The sequence below is a fragment of the Phocoena sinus genome, chromosome 15 (genome assembly GCF_008692025.1).
Source record: "Phocoena sinus isolate mPhoSin1 chromosome 15, mPhoSin1.pri, whole genome shotgun sequence".
NCBI lineage: Eukaryota > Metazoa > Chordata > Mammalia > Artiodactyla > Phocoenidae > Phocoena > Phocoena sinus.
In genome coordinates, this window is record NC_045777.1 from 82295219 (window position 1) to 82316152 (window position 20934).

General features: G+C 52.2%; 1 protein-coding gene and 1 long non-coding RNA gene across 2 annotated transcripts in view; one reads left to right on the top strand and one right to left on the bottom strand.

The window, feature by feature from the left end:
• Positions 1 to 20934, bottom strand: part of LOC116740269 (myosin-16) — a 58792-nt gene that overhangs the window by 22393 nt on the left and 15465 nt on the right. The window contains exons 13-26 of the mRNA XM_032605728.1: positions 20653 to 20832; positions 18814 to 18940; positions 17970 to 18028; positions 16966 to 17053; positions 16238 to 16355; positions 14928 to 15048; positions 11488 to 11624; positions 10066 to 10147; positions 7758 to 7931; positions 5869 to 6096; positions 4512 to 4616; positions 2024 to 2110; positions 1658 to 1803; positions 214 to 304 (exon numbers count right to left, since the gene is read on the bottom strand). Coding sequence (XP_032461619.1) covers positions 214 to 304; positions 1658 to 1803; positions 2024 to 2110; positions 4512 to 4616; positions 5869 to 6096; positions 7758 to 7931; positions 10066 to 10147; positions 11488 to 11624; positions 14928 to 15048; positions 16238 to 16355; positions 16966 to 17053; positions 17970 to 18028; positions 18814 to 18940; positions 20653 to 20832 — 1743 coding nt within the window. The remainder of the gene's footprint in view (positions 1 to 213; positions 305 to 1657; positions 1804 to 2023; positions 2111 to 4511; positions 4617 to 5868; positions 6097 to 7757; positions 7932 to 10065; positions 10148 to 11487; positions 11625 to 14927; positions 15049 to 16237; positions 16356 to 16965; positions 17054 to 17969; positions 18029 to 18813; positions 18941 to 20652; positions 20833 to 20934) is intronic.
• On the top strand, positions 80 to 16291 carry LOC116740272. The gene is made up of 4 exons (XR_004345849.1): positions 80 to 757; positions 2096 to 2282; positions 2409 to 2500; positions 16151 to 16291. It is a non-coding gene; the product is annotated as an uncharacterized LOC116740272 (long non-coding RNA).

Here is a 20934-nt window from a genome sequence, read left to right on the forward strand (position 1 = left end):
GGAACGGTGGGTGACAAGCCAGGGAGGGAGCAGGGGCTACTGTGGAGGGCCCTGTGGCCACTGTGGGGACTTGGAATTTATCCCAGCATGAGGTGGACATCAGTCAGTCTCTGAGGACTCTGTGGCAGCAGCAGATCAGCTGATGTGAGCAAAGGTGCAGGCCAGTGCATTTCAAAAGAGGATCTGGGTCTCCTCCATCCCGCACAGACAGACCTGGTGTTCCTTTAGTTTCCGCTGCAGCGTGGAATTCAGAGACTGCTCATCCTCATATTTAGAGTTGACAGAATTGATTTCCATATCTCTCCTGCAAGAGAAGGTTTGACCTCCTGAGGAAAAGCTCTGAGGCTAGACCAGCAAGCTGGCACGGGAATGGAGCTGGGGCTGCCGGGGGAGACCTTGACCCTGCTGAGACCCACTCAGCCCTGACCCCTGGCCTTCTCACCCTACAGATGAGTCGCCCTGTAGAGCCCCAGGATTTGCTCCACTGGTTTTTCACTCACTCATTCATTCACTTGTGCATTTATTAATTCGCCTTCAATTTATTGAGTCCCTCCTGGTGCCAGACATTGTCTGGGGTTCCAGGGACACATCAGTGAACAAAACGGACAGAAGTCACTGCTCTGGTGCAGCTTACAGTCTAGGGGCTCCAGAATCACACAGATGCTTGGCCTTTTTAGGGAAAACGTTCCTCCAAAATCTTTCTGCAAAAGGCTGTCTCCTGATGTGAGTTCCACGTGTCAAGAGCCACGTGTGAGAGGTAAGATGCCAGAGACCAAGCAGGTGGGGAGGATGGGCAGGGTCACCCGCACCTTCTGGGTGTGCCTCCCAAGAAATGTGCTGAGATGCAGATTTAGCTGCACACGCCCTCTTGGCAGCCTGTGGTACTTTAGAATTGCCCTAGCAAAATGTACTTCAAAGATGCGTTGTCCAGGGGACTCCCCTGGTGGCACAGTGGATGAGACTCTGTGCTTCCAATGCAGGCGGCCTGGGTTTGATCCCTGCTGGGGGAACTAGATCCCACATGCATGCTGCAACTAAGAGTTTGCATACCACAACTAAGGAGACCATGTGCCACAACTAAGGAGCCCACCTGTCACAACTAAGACCCGGTGCAACCATATAATTAAATAAATAAATAAATAAATATTTTTTAAAAAGATGCATTGTCCAAATTCTGCCCCCTAAAAGCTTTCCTTACCTGCCTCCTTATCTCCATCCCTTCAGCCTCTTACTCAGTTCCGGTTTATGCTTGGACGATTACAGTAGTTGTCTTCCTGCTTTCTCCACCCCACATGTGCTCCATGTTATTACCAGGGTGATATTGCTAACATATCCCCTCAACTCTTTGTGATCTTTGAGAGCCCAGTTTTCAGGTTTCTGCAAAGACTCCCTGACCTCTGGGGTGGGTGCATTGCTTAGTACCTGTGTCCTTCCCAGTGCCCAGCAGGCCCTGTGTGAGGCTGGGAACTCCCTGAGAACAGGGAAGCACCTGCTCCTCCCTCCCTAATCCTCCGAGCTGAGCACAGTGCCTGGTACAGAGCAGGTTCAGGGGACATGCACTGATACACATGAAGCCCTCAGCAGAGTGCCTGGCGCCGGGTGCCATCCAGGAAGTGTTAGATATTGCTAACACTGCTACGGGCAAAAGACTGCGTACTTTTTCACCACCTCCTCGAGATCTAGCTTGGACCGCTCCATCTCATTGAGATTGTCAATGGTCATCTTCAAGTCACTCTCAGCTTTCCGGCGAGCTTTTTCCACTTCCGCCCGGATTTTCTTTTCCTGTTCCCAGTTATCCTCCAGCTGCGGAGACAAAAAATACAAAAGAAAGTAGGGTGTGTGTGGGGGGGCAGGGTTGTCTGAGGCCAGAATGCAATAAAGAACCAGACTGGGCCTGGTTCCTTAGCTGTGGCATCAGAAAGGGCCTCACTTCCCAGTTTCCCAAAATGTATCTGAGGTCCCTGTGACCTGGGACAGACCTGACCGTCGAGCTATAGAATCAGACCCAACGACGGGGCATTACCTCATGGATCTGGGTGCTAAGCTTGCTGTTGTTCTTGGTCAGATGGTTCACCTTGTCCTCCTCGGCTTGCAGGTCATCAAGGGTTTTCTGGAAGGAAAGATACACTGTGTGTCCTGTGAGGCAGGCGGGAGCAGCTGAACAGATCTGGTTCTCTGTCATCACTTCCGAGCTGAGTTGATGATGTCAGTGATCAGTTACAGAGCACCTGCTCCTGGGTGGTGGGTGAGGCCACGGTACACTGATCACCCGTCAGCCACAGGTGGGCCCCTAGGGGTCTTTTGGGGGCTCTGGTTCTCCACGGGGCATATAGGAAATTTGGGGGGTGCGGTGCTTTTGGTTGTCACAATGATTGGGGGCCTCACTGGTACTTTGTGGGTGCTTCCAGGGACGCTGGACATCTGGCCTTGCTCTGGATAATGGGTGCCATGAAGAATAATTCTGTATTTCACACACTTGCTGTCCCATTCAGCCATTCACGTAAGTAAACAACTATTTATACTTTTCTGAACCTAGAACCTAGTACCTCTTCGCACATAACTCAACATTTTTTTCATTTAGTATACACTACAATTTTAAAGAATGATCTACCATGGAAACTAAGAGAAGATTTACTTCTTGTTGTTAAAATCTCCCTGAGAATTATTCACTGTTTTGTAAAATTGCATCACTGGTAGCAACCACACTTGGCTACCTGAGTCACCAACACACCCTTGGGTGCCCGTCTACAGCTGTCAAAGACGGGCTTGGGCAGGCAGCCCTCCTAGATCTGCCTGAGCTTTTACACTTTGACAGCCCCATTATTTATTACAAATTACTTTCATTCATTTCTCCTTTTATATGGAAGGGCACTCTCTTGATTTTTCTGAAGTTATATATTAGTTACATTATTATAATTTTCAATTCAGGATAGTAAGAGGGCGTTCCAAAATACAGTTGATCTTCATTATCTGTGAATTATCTATTTGCCGGTTTACCTACTCGCTAAAATTTATTTGTAATCCCCAAATCAATACTCATGGTGCTTTCGTGGTCATTCGTGGACATGTGAAGCGGGGCATGTTCCCAGCTGAGGTCGGATAAATGATGCTCCGTCTCCTTGGTTCGTCTCAGACTGCAAACACGTGTGCTTTTCCCAGTCTATGTAGTGGCACGTTTTCTACATGTCAGTGCTCTTTGTTGGTGATTTCACTGCTTACAATGGCACGAAGCACAGTTCTGCAGTGCTGTCTGGCATTCCTGACGCAAGAAGGCTGTGATGTGCCTTGCAGAGAAAATCTATGTGTTGGATGAGCTTCATTCAGGCCTGAGATACAGGGGCTGTTGACTGTGAGTTCAATGTCAAGGTATCAACAATATGTACTGGGGCTTCCCTGGTGGCGCAGTGGTTGAGAGTCTGCCTGCCGATTCAGGGGACACAGGTTCGTGTTCCAGTCCGGGAAGATCCCACATGCCGCGGAGTGGCTGGGCCCGTGAGCCATGGCCGCTGAGCCTGCGCATCCGAAGCCTATGCTCCGCAACGGGAGAGGCCACAACAGTGAGAGGCCCGCGTACCGCAAGAAAAACAAAACAAGAAAACCCAAAAAACAATATGTACTAAATAAGGTGTTTTTCAACAGAAACACACATAAAACAAGATAATGTATTGATCACCATCATATGTATGATGTATCGATGGGTTGACGAAAACGCTGTGACTAGAGGCTCACAGGAAGATAACCCTGTATTTCCCCGAGAGCGAAGGTTCAGTATTTGCTAATTCAATGACTCTATAGAACATCGCTACCCCGAATAATGAGAACTGAGCATATTTGCTATAACAGGGGGTTCTGGGTTTGATACGATGGAGAGTCACAGTCTAAGGGGAGGTGTTTCCAGAGACGACAGAGAAATGTGCTCGGGGGACATATTGTAGATTCATGATGTCAGCAAACACAGGGATGAGGGTCCACTGTCTAGTTCTGGGCTTCAATTTGCTCCCGGCACCTGTGTCTAGGCCAGGAGGTGCTCCACGCCATGGTCAGCACTGTTGGGTGGTCAGAGTTGGCTCCACACTCAGGAGCAACTGAAACAGTCGGGTGGGCTCCCCATGACCTCAGGAACTCATGCCTGTTGTTGCCGCAACGAATCAGGGTTCCCTGGTGCTTTAGAGCTCACAGGGCACTTCCATACACCCACTTCATCCTTATGACTCTGGGAGCATCCCTCCCAGTGTGACTGGACCATTCTGACACATGCCTGCTGTCCCCTTTCACTCTGAAACCTGTCCTAGTTTGGGTGATAAATGATATGTTCACCCCACTTAACAAACCTGGAAGGAAGGTAGCAAGTGACTGTGTCCACTTCACTGATGAGGGCATTGTGATGTAGGGAGACACTGTGACTTCCCCAAGGGCCCCAGCTGATGGGCGGCAAAGCCAGGATTCGAATGAGGGTCTCCTGTCTCCGAGCTCCATTTGCTTCGCCAAGAGGAGAAGTGGCTGGTGCCTACCTGGTGCAGCTCCTCCAGGGCCCTCTTCTCCTTCTGGAGCTTGGCGATAGAGTCTTCTCGAAGCGAGAGGTCCCCAGTCAGGGTGCGGACCTTGTGACCCAGGGCCTGGAGATGGGGCGGCAGGGGAGAAGCTGGACTTTAAGGCTGGGAACACCCTCAGGGGGAGAAGGGGAGGAGAGTACTTGCCCCGAGAGAGGGTTCTCAGCTTGGCTGTTCCCCAGAGCCACCTGGGAGCCTAAGAGATACCGATGCCCAGGGCACAGCCCAGCCAACCAAGTCAGAATCTTGGGGGTGAGGGGGCAGAGAGAACACCGTCAGGCCTTGGCTACTCAGAGCCTGGTCCTTGGACGGCAGCCGTGCCTTCGCTGGGGACTGTGTTGGAAATATAGCCCCTGGGCCCCGCAGGACCTGCTGGCCCAGAGCCTGCGTCTTATTGAGGTCCCTGTGGTTCGAGTGCACATCAAAGCTGCAGATGCCCCGGCTTAGGCAGCATCCACCTCCCCCTGCTCGGGGACCCCACCCAATGTGAGATAGGAAGGGGGCCTGGGACCAAGGGCGAGCCAGACGGTACCAGGAGTCAGGGAGCCACTTGGAAGGGCAGCAGCTGCTTCTTTGGGCAGAAATCCAACAGCTAAAGGTGACCCCACCTTACAATATGGTTGCTTTCTCTGGGAAGGGGGAAGGGTGGACATGGTGCTGCAGAAGGATGTTCTGTGAGGGGCCCCAGGGATGCTGAGGCTGAGTGGGCAGAAGGCCAGGCAGACGCCCAGGAATCCCAGGCACGAGGAGAACCAGCCAGGCCTGCGCGTCCCCACGAGGGGAACAGCTCTCAGCCCCCTGAGTCAGCTGCTCTGTCCAAACAATGGACATGTGCTCCGTCTGCTCTATCCGACATTGTAGCACTTGCTGCGAGCGGCTACTGAGCCCTCCATATGCAGCCAGGTTGACCGAGGAACGACTTGAAATTGTACTGAATTAAGTTAAAATAGCTGCATGTGGGGGCTTCCCTGGTGGTGCAGTGGTTGAGAGTCCGCCTGCCGATGCAGGGGACACGGGTTCGTGCTCCGGTCCGGGAAGATCCCACATGCCGCGGAGCGGCTGGGCCCGTGAGCCATGGCCGCTGAGCCTGTGCATCCGGAGCCTGTGCTCCGCAACGGGAGAGGCCACAGCAGTGAAAGGCCCGCGTACCACAAAAATAAATAAATAAAAATTAAAAAAAAAAATAGCTGCATGTGGCTGGTGGCTCGGGTCCCGGGCAGCATAGCTGTATGGGCTCTGGGTGTGGCCCCTGCAGGGCAGTGGGCTGGGGGTTCCCTGGCCCTGGGAGGAGCAGGGTCTGGCCCAGGGACCTCCCCACCTGCTTCTCCTTCTCCATCTTGGCCAGCGTGGTCTCCAGGCCCTCCAGGTCCCGCTTGAGGTCACTGAGCTCTCCCTCCAGCTTGCGCTTGGTGGCGCTCAGCGAGGCCGATGTGCCCTCCTCCTCCTCCAGCCTCTCCCGCATGTCAGAGATCTGGCTCTCCAGCTCCATCTTGGTCTTCATCATCTGGGTCAGGCGCTCCTCCGCATCTATCAGGTTCTCTTGTTCCTGGTGGAAGAAAGAGAGTATTGGTCAAGGGCAGGGGCCGGGCACCTGCAGGGGAACGTGCTGATGGATAGGCCTCGGGCTGATGGGCCCCCAACAAACGTGTCCTGGGGGCTGGACAGGGGCTGGCTATCTCTGAGCTTCTTGGTGACGAAGGCTCGTCCAGGAGTGTGGTCCCCAGACCAGCAGCAGCAGCATCACCTGTGAGCCGGTTAGAATGCAAAATCTCAGGCCCCACCTGTGACCTCTTCATCTGAATCTGCTTTTTAACGAGATCCCAGGTGATCAGATTCACCTTAAGGCGTTAGCAGTGGCCTAGGAGAAGCCCGGGCCACTCAGGCAGGACGCCTCTGTCCGTTCAGGCTCTGCCACCTCATCCACTGATCCCATGTGGGCCTGTGCTTGCATCCGCCAACGTGGAGGGGCATGTCCACCCAAATAACTCCCAGCATTGATTTAGCACTTCCGTGTTAACAAACCCATTTCCCGTCCCTGGTTTCTCCTTATAACAACACTGAGAAGCAAGCCAGACAGGTGTCATCTATAAGCTAGGGTTCAGAGATGAGGGAACCGATATGCAGAGGGGGCGGAGTTGTCAAAAGTCACACAGGCAGTAAGTGGCAGAGGAGGGACAAGCGGGGTGTCCACTGGGGTCTCCCTGAGATGGGGTCAGTGGTGTAAGACAACAACTGGCCATGGAGTCAGAAGACCAGACCAGCTAGATGACTTTCGGTTCGTGGCATAAATTTACTGAAATTCAATTCTCTGCAAAATAAGGGAAATGATCATCGTGAGGCATAAAGGGATGGAGCGCATGTGGCACTTCTATAACCGGAAGATTCTTTTATCCTTGTAGTCACGCTCGGCCTCAGCCTCCCCAAACATAAAACGAGGGTCCTAGCCTGAGCAACTTCTCGGGGGGGTGGAAAGGATGGGAGAAAAGATGTCAGAGACAGCTTGGGGAAAATGGATAGCTAATGCAAGTGGCTGACACTCTCTCGGCTGAGGAGACATGGCTGTGACAGAGCAGGAATGACCAAGATGGGACTGGACCCCTCCCAGTTGTGGGTCTTCTACTGACCGGCTTGCAACCTTGATCAAATCTCTAAAGGTCAGTCAAGTGGAGTTTCCTACCCTGAAGATACACATGAAAATCGGGCGTCTTATGAGGTGGTTGTGAAGCTCGAATCAGAGAAGGAAGGACCCTTGTAAACCAGAAGGGTCACGGCAGTGAACCTGCTCATCGTATTGGGAACTCCCCACAGAAACTAGGTCATATGTTCTCCCCTCTGTGTTTGCACTTGATGGGCGAGGAAAAGGAAGCAGAGAAAAGAGGGCAAGTTCCCTAGGTCCCCAGGGAGCCAGGCTCACCCCAGAGGTGCTCCTCCCACCATCTCGTGGCCCCCATGTCTGGACGATCCCCCAGGCCCAGCATGTACTGTATGTGTGTGTGCTCAGCCTGCTGCTGTGGGCGAACAGGAATTTGATGGAGACTTTTTGGTAGTTGGGTCCAGGATGACATGGCAATGAAAGAAAGAGAAGGCTGGGAATTCCCCAGCGTCTGGAAGGACACAGCTTCTTAGAAGGCCACTCTCCCTCCTTCTGTGGGTCTGACTCTTGCCAAGGCCCCCAGCTCCTGCCGCCGCCCCCAGGGCCCCACATACTGCCTGCAGCTGGATGGTGAGGTCATTCTTCTCCTGGCTGAGCGTGGCCATCTTCTCCTCCAGATCCTTGATCTTGTCTAGCAGCTCCTGCGTCTTGGCCGTGGCGTTCCTCAGCTCCTCCTCCTTGGCCTTCATCTCCTCCTCTTGCCGAGCCACATTCAGGAGTGGCTTGACCTGGGTGGCGAGCAACACTGCAGAGTGTTAGGGAGATGGGCTTTGCCAGGGGGCTAGGTGGTGGGCTGCTTTGCCTTCAGCCAGGAATAGTCGCTCCTCTTCTGCACCCACAGCACGTGTCTGGACCTCTCTGTGCATTTGGCACTTCCCATCCTGCAAGAGTGCCTGGGTCCATTGGGTCCTCTGCCCTGCTAGACCACGAGCCTTGCCCTCTGCCCCTCCCCATCTCCCTCCTGCCCTCCGTGTCTCTACAGCACCAAGCAGAGCTGGCAGGACAGGCCCTCGGGATATTTCCTGATCTATGGATACATTATTCAGGAGCGCAAACACCATGGATTGGGGAGAAGGAATCACCTCTCTTTGAAGATGACAGATGAACCTGTCATCGCCAGCCTGGTCTGTGGGGATCTGGGATACCGCAGTGCAAAATTTGCATAAAAAGGTGATAGTGGGCTTCCCTGGTGGCGCAGTGGTTGAGAGTCCGCCTGCCGATGCAGGGGACACGGATTCGTGCCCCGGTCCGGGAAGATCCCACATGCCGTGGAGCGGCTGGGCCCGTGAGCCATGGCTGCTGAGCCTGCCCGTCTGGAGCCTGTGCTCCGCAACGGGAGAGGCCACAACAGTGAGAGGCCCGCGAACCGCCAAAAAAAAAAAAAAAAGGTGATAGTAAGTAGCACTTGCAACTGTGTTACACTTTTTATCCAGTGAAAGCCTCCCCCAAGGTGTTTTTTTCCATTGATTCAGCTTATCTGACTTAGTTAAATAAGATTAGAGCTCACTTAACACACTAAGAGTAAAGGATTTTAACTTAATTTTATGTTTTTACTTATTGGAACAGGATCTTGCTCCGCTATGTTTAATTGGTGAAGTTTTACTTTCTGGTAAAGAGCAGAGAAGTTTCTAGGCTCTGTCTCCTTGTCATCTGTGGTCACTTATGTCTGGCTTGGAATGAATCTTAAAGGCCGTTGGTCTGGGGCTTCCCAAAGGGTAATACATACACTGAGGGGGCAGGTGAGATGGATTCAACCTTTGCACGGAAACCTTTTGATTTTCATTGTTACATGGTTACTTTAAAAATAATTTTGAAAAGTAATAGTTTAATACATGATTTTGAAAAATAATAATTTTTAAAAATGAAAAGAACTCGTGAAATCCACAGTTTTATGCATAACGTTTGCTTAGGATGAGACAGGTAAGGATGTGAAGTTTCCTTTTAAAATAAAAATTTCGAAATAAAAAACTGAGTTGATGTAAAGAAAGAAGGTCAGTCATAGAACAGGTGGGGAAAGTGCCATACTGACTAAATTTGAGAAATTTTTGTTTAGATCCGTCTGCCGTCTCAGGCCCTCCAGTGGGCCGGCCTGTGCATGGGTACCGCTGGGGATGCAGAACTTACTATCCCTCCCTTTCAATTTGTGGTCAGCATGGATTGTTAGAAAGTTCTTCCCTATGGGGAGGGGAGAGAAGCTTCTGCTTGAGTTGTCGGGGGCTCAGGGCTCCCTAAGATGACCTGGAGCCTGTGACAACCCTCCACGTAGCTGCCCTGAACACCCCGCCCCTCAAGACAACACTGCCCTCCGACCCCCTGAATGCGGCAGCCCTGCCCCCGGGTCCAGTGCCGTGCTTCCTTGTAACAGGGACCCCAGGTGGGACGCCATGCCCCAGCGCCACTGGAGCCTCATGCAGTAGGTTGGTTCTTGGCCTCCTGCATTTGCTGAGGGTGGACTGGTTGCTTGGGCGCCTGCAGCCTCCCCTCCTGGCTGACTCACTCACCCCCACTGCTGCCTCAGAACAGCCTGGGAAAGGAGAGGTCGGATCCCATGATTTCCTAAAGTCCAGGACTTCGCTGAAGGAGTTGAGATGCTCTGACATGCCCAGGGGTGAGGCACTGTGCACCAAGCCCTTTTGTGGGGAGGGGGCTCTCTGCATCCTAAGTGGGTTTTATTTTGAGAGATGAGTTGAAAGGTGGGAAGACACACTATCGTTTTTCTCAGGGAGGATTCAGCCCCTTCCTGGAAGGAGGCTACACTCTTCCTCCAAGGTGCCCTCATTTTCAGACTGTCCCTGCAGCATCCCGCGGCCTCCCATCCCCAGGAGGCCCCTCCGCCCAGGACTGCGGCCCCTCAGTCCTCACCTTGTTGTAGAGCTTCCACCAGCCCCAGAAACGCAGCTCCAGGAACTTGCGTGTGTTCCGCTGGATGACCTTCAGGCCAATTCTGCAAAAAAAAAAAAAGAAGGGAAGAATCCAGCGTTGCATGGGTTAAAATGAAGGCATGGGGGGTGGGGTGGGGGACGGGAGACTGGCCTCCCCGATGGAACCAGCTCCTCCCGGACAGCTCAGGGTTGAGCTCATTTCTTCCTGCATTTCCCTCCTTCTGCTCCCTCACCGGAAATCATCCGTTAGTCTCCAAATCCCATCAGTCTGCGGTCTCTGGAATCAGCCCTCCTTGTCCCTGACAGCTTCCTTCAACTGTCATTTACTGAGGATCTTCTGTGCACTGAGTCCCACCACTCAGCCCCTAACTGGTGTCCCTGCCTTTGGCCGGGGTCACAGGGGCCCTGCTGGTGGATATCAGGACTTCATTACTGTTATTATTTATTCATTACTGTTACTATTACTAATACTATGACCACAAGAGCCAGAGTCAACCACAGGGCAGCCAGGGCAGCCAGAGCCATTTTCTAATGACCATTTTAGGGAGATGGCTGAGAAGCACAATTCTGAGGGCAGCGATTTGGGACAAGGATTTCTGGCTTCTAATCCTGACTCTTTCTGCATGGACCTGGCCCAGTACCTTAACCCCTCTGATCTCAGTTTCCACATATGTAAAATGGGGGTGCTGATCCTACCACATCCCTCTCATAGCATCTTCGTATGGATCACGTAAGGGGAAGGCTGTGAAAGTGACTGTAAAGAGAAGGGTTTATATTAGGTGGTCCCTGTTAGGAGTTGAATTGTGTCCCCTCTGAAAAGATACGCTGAAGTCCTAACCCCCAGAACCTGTGAATGTGATCTTATTTGGAAATAAGAGTCTTTGCAGATGGAATTAACTTAGTTTAAGATGAGGTCATATTGGAATAGTGGGGGGCCCCTAACCCAAGATGACTGGTGTCCTTATAAAAAAAAGGAAGACCATGTGAAGACAGACACAGAAGAAGACCTTGTGAGGACAGAGGCAGAGATTGGAGAGATGCAGCCACAAGCCAAGGAGTGCCTGGGGCTACCAGGACTGGAAGAGGCAAGACAGGCTTCTCCTCTCGAGGCTTTGGAGGGAGCTTGCCTGCCAACACCTTAATTTCAGACTCCTGGCCTCCAGAATCATGGGAAAATAAATTTCTATTTTAAGGCACCTGGTTTGTAGTACTTTGCTAATGGCAGCCCCAGGAAACCAACACAGGCCCCAAAGAGGGTTCTTTGGGACAACAAAGACATTGGCACCCTCCCTATCTCACTGCCCAGTGTCACTGGTGGAGCTGAGCACTGTGTGTGTGGAGGGGTCCCTGGTCATTCCATGTGGATGGTGTGGCTTCAGTGGGCCTGCCCCACTGGTGCTACCTTCGTTCCAGCATCTTCTTGAACTCAACCCTCATGAGGAAACCCCGGAGCCGACACTGAAGCATTGTCATGATCTTGGCCAGACGCTCGTCCCGCATGTCCTCGAGCTTGGCCAGGACGCCTGCTCGGAAGAACACCTGGGGGAAAGACACATGGATCTGAGAATAGCCCCTCTGTCACCAAAGCAGCTGCTTAGCGGGGATTTCACAATGAAAGAACAAGAAGTTCCGACGGGTCCTTCAGAGTTCAGAGACCCTGGGAAACAGCTGGCCCTGGCCTGGACATCTGCACGGCAGGGCATGCCAGCCTCAGCATCTATTTCCTCTCGCTCTTGGACACTCCTGTGGGCTCTAGTCCTGGCCTTGCAGTTACTAGCTGGGTCACCTTGGACATGCCTCCTCACATCTTAGGGCCTCAGTGCCTCATCTGTGAAATGGGGTTGTTGATCCCTCTCTTAGAGGGTTGCTATAAAAATTAAATGAGATAACAGGGAAAGTACTTCTGCAAACTGTGAAGCTCTGAGTAAAATGTGATAGATCGTTTGGATCTTCACTGCTACCTATGGTGACTGCCTGGCAGCAGGGTGCCAACGGGCCTTCCTTTTTACCACTATGCAAAGCAGCCTTGGGACAGTCATGGTCCCACGTGATATGGGAGTGGGAAGAGGGGATAGTGGTTCAGCAGGGGGAGTTGACTTTCTAGAAGGGGGACAGAGTTTTCCCAGTGGTGCACAATTTCAGGCATCCGGCTCTGTTCTATGAGTGGGACTCGTCCCCAGGAAAAGAAGAACAGCTTTGCAATGCACATTAGAAAGGGCCAGAAACACCCAACCTCAGGGCAATGTGAATTAAGGTCACAAGATACCACTCCCCCTCCCCCGCAACCTGCAACACTGAAGACTTCTGATAAAACAAGTGTTGGCAAGTATGTGAATCAACGAGGGGGTGGGTGGTGAGTAAGTACAGTTTTGGAAATTGGTTGTCACTCCCTCAGTGTGTATCTCAACCCTGGCTGCACATCACCCCCACCTGGAGGGCTTTGGAAAGATGCCGTTGCCTGGGCACAGGTGACTTCAAACAGTTTCTGGGGTGGGGAGCTCAGGCATCGGTGTTCCAACCTCTCTGCCCCCACCCTCAGTCTAGGTGATTCTCATGTACAGCCAAAGTTGAAAACTTCGTTCTAGAGAAATTCTTGCATAGGGCCATGTGTGAGGATGTTGATAGCAGCATTGTTGGTAACTGAGAAAAGAAGGAGCAATCCAATTTCCAAGGACAGGAGACGGGACAGGTGTGGCATGGCCATCAGAAGTCCTATGATACGGCTGTGACCATGAACAAACGTCACATACCAGCCAACAAGGATGAATCTTAGAAACATGATTAAGTGACAAAAGCATGTCAGATAAGAGTATATCAAGTGTGATACTTTCATGAAGCTCAAAACCAGGCAAACCTTGGGCTATGTGCATATGTGATAAAACTGTTTTTGAAAAAAAAAAAAACAAAAACTTTTTGAAAAGGCAAGGGTACAGTTAACATTCAGGACAAAGGTTATTCCTTGGGGTGGGGAGGAAGGAGAGGAAAGAGATGCAAAGATGAAGTTCTGGGTTTTTAAGTGGGCTTATGGGTGATCGCTTTATCAGTGTGTTTTATAATGCACCATATTTTTATAGGCTTCTAATAGGACATGATAGAAACTTCTGGAAGTATAGAAGGAATCAGGAGACCCACACCTGGCCTCAACCTGCTTTGGATGTGCTAGGGCACCTTGGTTAAGTCACTCTCCTTTGGGGGAACGTGGTCTCGTCTCCTGTCCAGTGGGAGTGCAGGACCCCAAGTCCTTTCAGCGCTGGGAATCTCTGATTCTACACGTGGGGGCAGGGATTAGAGTCCCCAGATGAATATAAAGATGTGGATGTTTGGATACTGACAGGGAAAGGATGGAAAGGGATGCTTCTTCCCTCTGCCCTCTCCCCACCAATCGTAGGGTAGAGACATTGGGCTTGATATTTCCAGATTAATTGTGGTTGAGGTTTGGTCTTTGAGGAGCAGTGAGGCAAGCATGTGGCTGGTGGGGAAAGCCCACGTGAGCCAAAGCCAGGGATGGGGACACAGTGTACAGGCGAAGTCATTCTGTTCTCTGTTCTGCCCCTGCCGCCAGAGCCTGCCTGGCACCGGGGAGCAGAGCAGTCCCCAGCAGCCCCAGGCCTTTACCTGGACCTGAGGTGCCCCATGCAACCCTTGAACAACAGCAAGATCAGTCTGTCTGCCCAGGGGTAGCTGTGTCAGATACAAGTCACATGACATCCCTGATCCCATGACGAGGGGCCTGAGGCCTGCCCTGTCCTGCCTAGTTCTGTGAAATTGGGCATGTCACCTCTATGTCTTCTCCAGGCTTTCTTAAGTTTCCCACCCATCAAAGGTGGGGTGGGGGAAGGAGCTGGTCTCTGAGGTTCTCTCCAGCTCAGGTATTCAGTGATTCTGTGACAAAGCCTGAGAGTTCCCATAAGTCAATTTATCTCCACACAGCACGTCTCAGTGGTGCAGGAGGCCAAAGCTAATGGTTCTGGCAGGTTTGAAGGCAGTATTACAATCCTGCTAACACCAATGGCTACAAAGCAAGCTGTAGGGAGCTAGGGACTCTTTCTGTTCTGTCCACCTGCATATCCCTAAGCCTAGAACTGTGCCTGGCACGCAGGAGGCACTCCGTACGTGTTGGATGTACATGCAGCTGGGAGCTTCCCTGGGCATTGTGCCACACCAGGCCCACGGAGAAGCTGGGCCTGCCTATGCCCCCCACGAGACTAGGACGGTCAAGTGACCCACTCCATGCTGCACGGCAGCAGGCTCCGAGCCTGAGGCAAAGCCAGGGCCCCTCTTGCATCACCCTGACTGTCACGTTAGGGTGCAGTCTGGTTCGGCAGGTGTCGATGGGCACCTCCCACCATCAGCCTGGCCCTTACAATCCTGACAGGACTCTGCGGGACCAGGAAGTGGGACAGACATGGGCCCCATGAGTCAGGATCAGGCAGCCGCTCGGTCTGAGTCAACCCTGACTCGCCTGCCAACTCAGGGCTGGGACTCGTGGTGTGGGTGGGCTGGGATTAGGGTGCTTCACCCCCGGACCTCACCCACACACGTACCGTGGTGCCCCGGTCCAGTCCAGGACCTTGATTCCGATCGGCTGCTTTTATTCTGAGAAATCTGTGGCCCATGCAGTCCTAATATTCTCCTGTTTATTGAGTACCTCTCTGTCTGAGCTGGGTTCTCACGCACGCTACTCCCAATCCTGTGAGATTGGCTTTACCAGCCCTGATTTTTCAGAAGAGGGCACAGAGGCTCTCAGCAGCTGAGGGGCTTGACCACCTGGTCTACGGCTGAGCTGGAATTCACACCCTGACACCCACCTTCTTGGGACAAGCCTGAGTGGGAAGACCCTACCTTGGTGTGTCCGATTTTGTATTCATTCACATCCAAGTCGATGCTCCCGAGCAGCAGCTCTGAGGCCTTCTTGTTGTCCACGAACCCCTGAGAAATCACGCTGGGGTTCAGCACTTGATACCTGTCGGGAGAGACGATGGCAGTCCCCATCATCCCCAAGTTGGCAGCCCAGGAAGTCTACCCTCACAGTTATCATCGACCTGTGAGATGGCCTTCAAATCAGGGATTAGACTTGTTTTGCAGGGGCCCATGGCAGGCAGAGGGAGGGGACTGACAGGAGATGCTGGGGAGTAGATGTCGGTGTGGGTTGGAAGTTCAGTGGGGAGATGGTCTTAGAAATGAAGGTACCAAAATCTCTCCTTCTTCATCTTTTCCTCCAGACATGGGAGAACTGCTTCTTTTCCTGACCTGCCAGTAGCTCCCTTAGTCCTTCCCCAGCTAGGAACTTCAGAGGGCTTGGACAAGATGACCTCTAGTGACCCTTCTTGCTCCATCAATCTGTGGTCCTATGTTCTAGCAATTAGGGAAGGGGTCGAAGTAAATTAACCTCTCAGGTGGAGGTCTCAGTTTGGGTTCCCCCAGAATCAGACCTTGAGACCAGGATTCAAGTGCAAGTAGTTTATCTGAGAGGTGGCAGAGTTGGGGAGTGGGTCAGGGAGGCCAGCAAAAGGCATGTTATCAAGCCAGTTATCAGAACAGGTAACTGGGGCTTCAGGCTGCTGGGGGACCCTTGTGTGCTTGGAACAGCTCCCCCTGGCTCACAAGCGCCTGTGTGCATCTCTCCCCAACCCTGCATTCAGTGATGTCATATTGGTAGCTTGAAGTCAGCCATGGTGGGAGTATTTATACCATGGAAATCGGAAGATATTACAAATCAGGGCTTCTTTTTTTTTTTTTTTTTTAATTTTAACTTGGAGGACCCATTGTTAAACATTTACCAACACACAGCTGTCTGAGAGCCAGTATAGAACATGCCTCAGAGTTAGCCCATCATCAGGGTGAGGGAGCTGAAGCATTTATATGCCAAGTGTCCTTAGTCATTCGTCGAGGGCTGCTCCTGGGGAGGCATTAATTCCTGATACTTTCAGCCTGCCAAGTAGCAAAGCAGGCTCTAGCAGCCAGAGAGAGCCCTCGGGCAAAGAAATGCAGGTGCTGGCTATTCAAAGTTGGGCCATTGCGTACTGAAGTAGACAGTGAGATAGTGTCCATCACTGTACCCATAGTGTCTGCTCCAATGGGACTACACTTATCAAGAGTCAACCCCTGGAGACCGAGAACTGTACTCAAGGTATCGGGAAGACACCACTCACCTCTGTTTGAACTCTGGGTACTGCAGCCTGTTTGGGAAGCCCTTCCTGCAAATACGGATGCCTTCCAGGACTCCATTGCAAGCCAGCTGGTGCATGATCAGGTGGGCGTCCACCACACCTGCCAAGAGGGAGGGCGCAGGGTGGGGAGTCACTACCCTAGGGTACCCTAGGCCACTCCTTGCCACTCAAGGAGGCTGAACTGAATATCCAGGTCTTCAACCCTAATCTCCTCCAGTCACTGCCTAGGGTGTCCCAGGTCCCCCACAATTCAGCCAAGGCCCAAAGGCTCTCCTGAGTGTGACTTCTGCCTAGGTGGGCACCACTCTGCTTTACAAAGTAGCTAGAACATGCTGTTTGGATGATTCACTGTTGGAGGTTCTTTCAATGCCCCGTTTTACCCCAGTCATTCCTGGTGATTAAAAAGTGGACTTAGGGCTTCCCTGGTGGCGCAGTGGTTGGGAGTCCGCCTGCCGATGCAGGGGACGCGGGTTCGTGCCCCGGTCCGGGAGGATCCCACGTGCCGCGGAGCGGCTGTGCCCGTGAGCCATGGCCGCTGAGCCTGTGCGTCCGGAGCCTGTGCTCCGCAATGGGAGAGGCCACAACAGTGAGAGGCCCGCGTACCGCAAAAAAAAAAAAAAAAAAAAAAAAAAGTGGACTTAATTTGGAGTGACCCCCAACTTCACACATCCCGAGGACTTCCAGCTGGGAGACATGTCCCCACGATGTACCTGATTGCTTGAACTCATTGGGGACAATACAGCGGACAAAATGGGGGGAGGTGCTGTGGAGGGTGGCCATCAGCTTGTTCAACTGCTCCTGGGGGTAGAGGGAAAGAAAGAGTGAAGCTCGGTGTTGGTGTTGCAGGACACCCATGCTCAGGAGAGGTATTTGTTTGGAGTTTAATTAATTTAATTACAATTACGATTCAGTGCTTTGGTCACACCAGCCACTTTTCAGGTACTCACTAACCACGTGTGGCTAGTGGCTGTCGTACTGGACAGCATATTGGACAGTGGCTGCCATATTGAACAGAAGAGAACATTTCCATCATCGCAGAAAGTTCTGTCAGATAGTGATGCTCTCAAAGGTCCAGTAACTTGCCCAAAGTGACATGTTTTACAGAAAGAGGGACCCTCTGAGTTCAGTGCTGGCTCATCATAGAATCTTGCTACTAGAAGGAACCGTAGTGCCTGTGTGGACAAATCCCTCACCATTTTTAACTTCCCTACTAGATGATCCCTCCTCTTCCACTTGGATACGTCCAATGAGGTGGCCCACTCTGCCTCAGGACAGCTGGATCCTTGGGAAGTATTGAAATCATTCTTTGTGCAACATCTCACCATTGGCTACATTTCTGCCCTTGGAATATGTTGCTAGTAGTGCCCAAACTTTGTGGAAGTTGTGCCCAGCCCAGAAGACCTGCCAGCACAAGATCTTAGGCACTGATATTTCCACTTGTTATGTTGGGCACGTCCCATCATCCTCTGGGTTTCAATCTGAAACAACGCAGTTAGACTGGACCATCTTTAAGGGTTTTTTCTGCCCTATGGTCCTGTGGTTCTGCGCCCTCTTCAGAAGGAAACGGACCCCTGAAATGAAAGAGGCAACCATAGGCATAGAAATGAAATCATCTTGTCCTGAGCCGTGAGGTGGCAGCCAGACCACTACATCATTGGAAGGGATGGTTGGGGGCAGTGGTCACAAGGTGGCCTCTGGGGCAGACCCTACTTACCCTGTAGAAGTTGGAGACGGTCATGAAGGAGGACCCTCGTTTCTGCTTCTTGCTTCCAGCTGAGGAAGGGAGAGAAGCATGTTTCACATCAGTACCCAGCACAGGGGCAGGCAGCCCCATTCAGTGCTCTGTGTCAAGGACGTGCATTCTCTGTTTTGAAAAGACTTGTCTGGGGACTAGATGAGGTGGGACCCCCACACCAGGAAAATGAGATCTACCAGGGAGAGGGTGAACGGGCTGACTGTGGCATAACAGTCAGAAGGTGTGCTGTGCTTCCTGGAGGGTCTGTAGCCCTTTGCGATTTAGGGCTGGCCCAAGGCAACACACTGCTGTCATTGCCTGGGGAGGAGGAAGAACCCACACCATCTGGAGGAATTGCATGCTGGCGACGCACACATCTCTGAGCCCAAGGAGATTTGCAGTTCTTGTCCCTCTAAGTGGCGGCCCTGTTGGGTGTTCCCCTATGGGTCACAGGACCTCTACTGGGTAGGAGGCAGAACTGAGCTTGACATTTGGCTCAGACAGGAGAGCAGGGAGCAGAAGATAAGCACAGAGCTTTTGGGCATCAACTTTTCCAAAGCAATATCGCTCCACCTAGACATGATATGGGCCCAGTGATCAATTCGGTTGATGGAAGAAGCTCCCAGGATGCATCTGTACCTCTTTATTGCAGTAGCATCCATAGCCGATCTCAAGCAACTTGTCATACATTCATTCATTCGTTCGTTCATTCATTCATTCAACAAGAGTCAAATATGAGAGTTTTTGTTTTCTTTTTTTTCTACTTCTGGCCGCTAAAGGGTATCGGCACAGAGAGACTGGACACACGAGGGGTCAGCCATACTTGGAGCCTCCTCTTCTTTGAAGAGAAGGGCTAGGAGCCCCAGGCTTGATTTCTGGAACAAGCCCACCACTGTTTCATTCAGGGGGTCTTTGTTCTTCTCCAGCCAGCCCGTGATGTTGTAACCCACCTGGAAGGGGGCAAATGCCAGTGGTTACATTTCAGGCCCAGATTCCACCTTTCAGGTCCCACAGCCAGAACCTCGACCTCCATCTCTGTCTACTCTGGGTTCCCAGGACCAACCTTCAGCCCCATCTCCTGGGACTTCAGTTCCTGTCCTGATGACTTGCCTGGAGTCCTGGGATGTCCATGAACCCCCATCTCTTGGGCATTTGCAGTTTGCCTGTCTAGGGCACCCTGTCTCTGAGCTTACCCACACACCAGGACTCCCCAGCTACTCTTTGCCAGGTGTGACCTTCTTTTACATGTCTTGCTTTGCTGGCCACACTGAGCCTCCCTGACCCCTGGGTCGTCTTCTACCCAGGTTGGCTGATCTTATTCCTGGCTCAGTGATTGACCTTGACCAGTGGCATCCCAAGCAACATGAAGAACTCCCTACAAGGGCATCTGTTCTCTCCTTGCTGAGAAGCACACATCCCCCCGCCATTGCCTGGTGGGAGTTGGGCTCCATCCATCCAAACTGGGGGCTTCCTGTGTCCAAGTAACTGGACATCCACTAATTTCTGGTTCCCATTTTGCCATGTAGCCCCAGCTGGAGAGGCAAAGAGGAAGGTGCCTTTCAGATCCTTCCGTTGAGCACGGAGAGCCTAGGGACACAGATGAGAAGACAAAACCTTTGGGCTTTCCTTCTCCGATGTGGTGTATGACATTCATAACCTCTGGGCCTCATCTTAGAGCCTTCTTGGAAGTGCATAGGCCCCATTTGACTTTGGATGTCCCATTGCTACAAACACCGAGCCCTTCTCATTTCATCGTGGAGGGTGCGGTGGAACACTGCAATTTGGCCCCAAGCCCGTTTGCTCTGGGTAGCGGCACAGTCCATTTGGCCAGTAGTTGGCATTATCATGGTTGTTGAGATCATAAAAGCCCCGATGCCCAGTCCAACAGCAGCTTTCCTGACAGCTCTGTCCTAAGCCTGCCATTTCCCCGCAGCGAAACCCAGAGAGGCTCAACGAACTCCTTGGTAACAGGAGGCATTGGCATTGATGGCAACACTGATTGTTTCCCCCATCAATTATTCAAATAAACCTGAGTCCTGGCTGCACTTAATTTCCCTCTTCCCCAAGGACTAGGTTTGTCATGAGTGAAAAAGCCACTCCGTAAATGTCACCTTGTTAGTTTGGTGGCCACGTGCTGTCAGAGGGATGAATGAGTCAACTGGGGAATAATTGATGGACTCATGGACTTTTTTTCCTTCTTTTTGCAAGTTTTGTCTGGTTTTTTTTTTTTTTTTGGCCTTGCTGTGTGGCATGTGGGATCTTAGGTCCCCCAACCAGGGATTGAACCCGTGCACCCTGCAGTAGAAGCACGGAGTCCTAACCACTGGACCGCCAGGGAATTCCCTGCAAACATTGCCATTTCTGACCAAGATCGAAGTTCAGCCGTCAAACGAAGGGCCATAGACAATGGCATGGCCCTGGCGGGTCTGAGGGCATGAACTGCTGGGCATCCTTGACTAGATTGCTTTGGAACTCCCAGAGGGAGAAGTGAGGAGGAAGTACAAGCCAGAGGTCTTTTCGATCAACTGATCACCCTGTTCGATGGTGGCTGCGTTAGGGGGAGGGAGGAGGCCTCAGCGAGGGTGCGGCAGGACAGACCTACATTTGTGGAAGCTGGAGGCACCAGGCAGGTGGACACAGAGGGTGCCAAGGAGGTACTCACAGTGCCTGCATAGTGGACAAGCTCGAAGTGGGCCTCGGGCCCCTTGCCCTTGCTCCCCTTGGGCTTGAGGAAGTTGCTGGACTTGCCCAGGTGGTTGTCGTACAGGGCTGCCTTGAATGTGGCGTCGGTGGCCTTGGGGAAGACACACTGTTCCTCCAAGATGGAGAAGATGCCCATGGGCTAGAAGGGAAGAGGAGTGGATGGCATTGGAGGGGGCCAATGGGGTGACTCTGGTGCTGGCCTGTGGCTGGTGGGAGGGGTGCCCCAGACCCCACGTGGCCG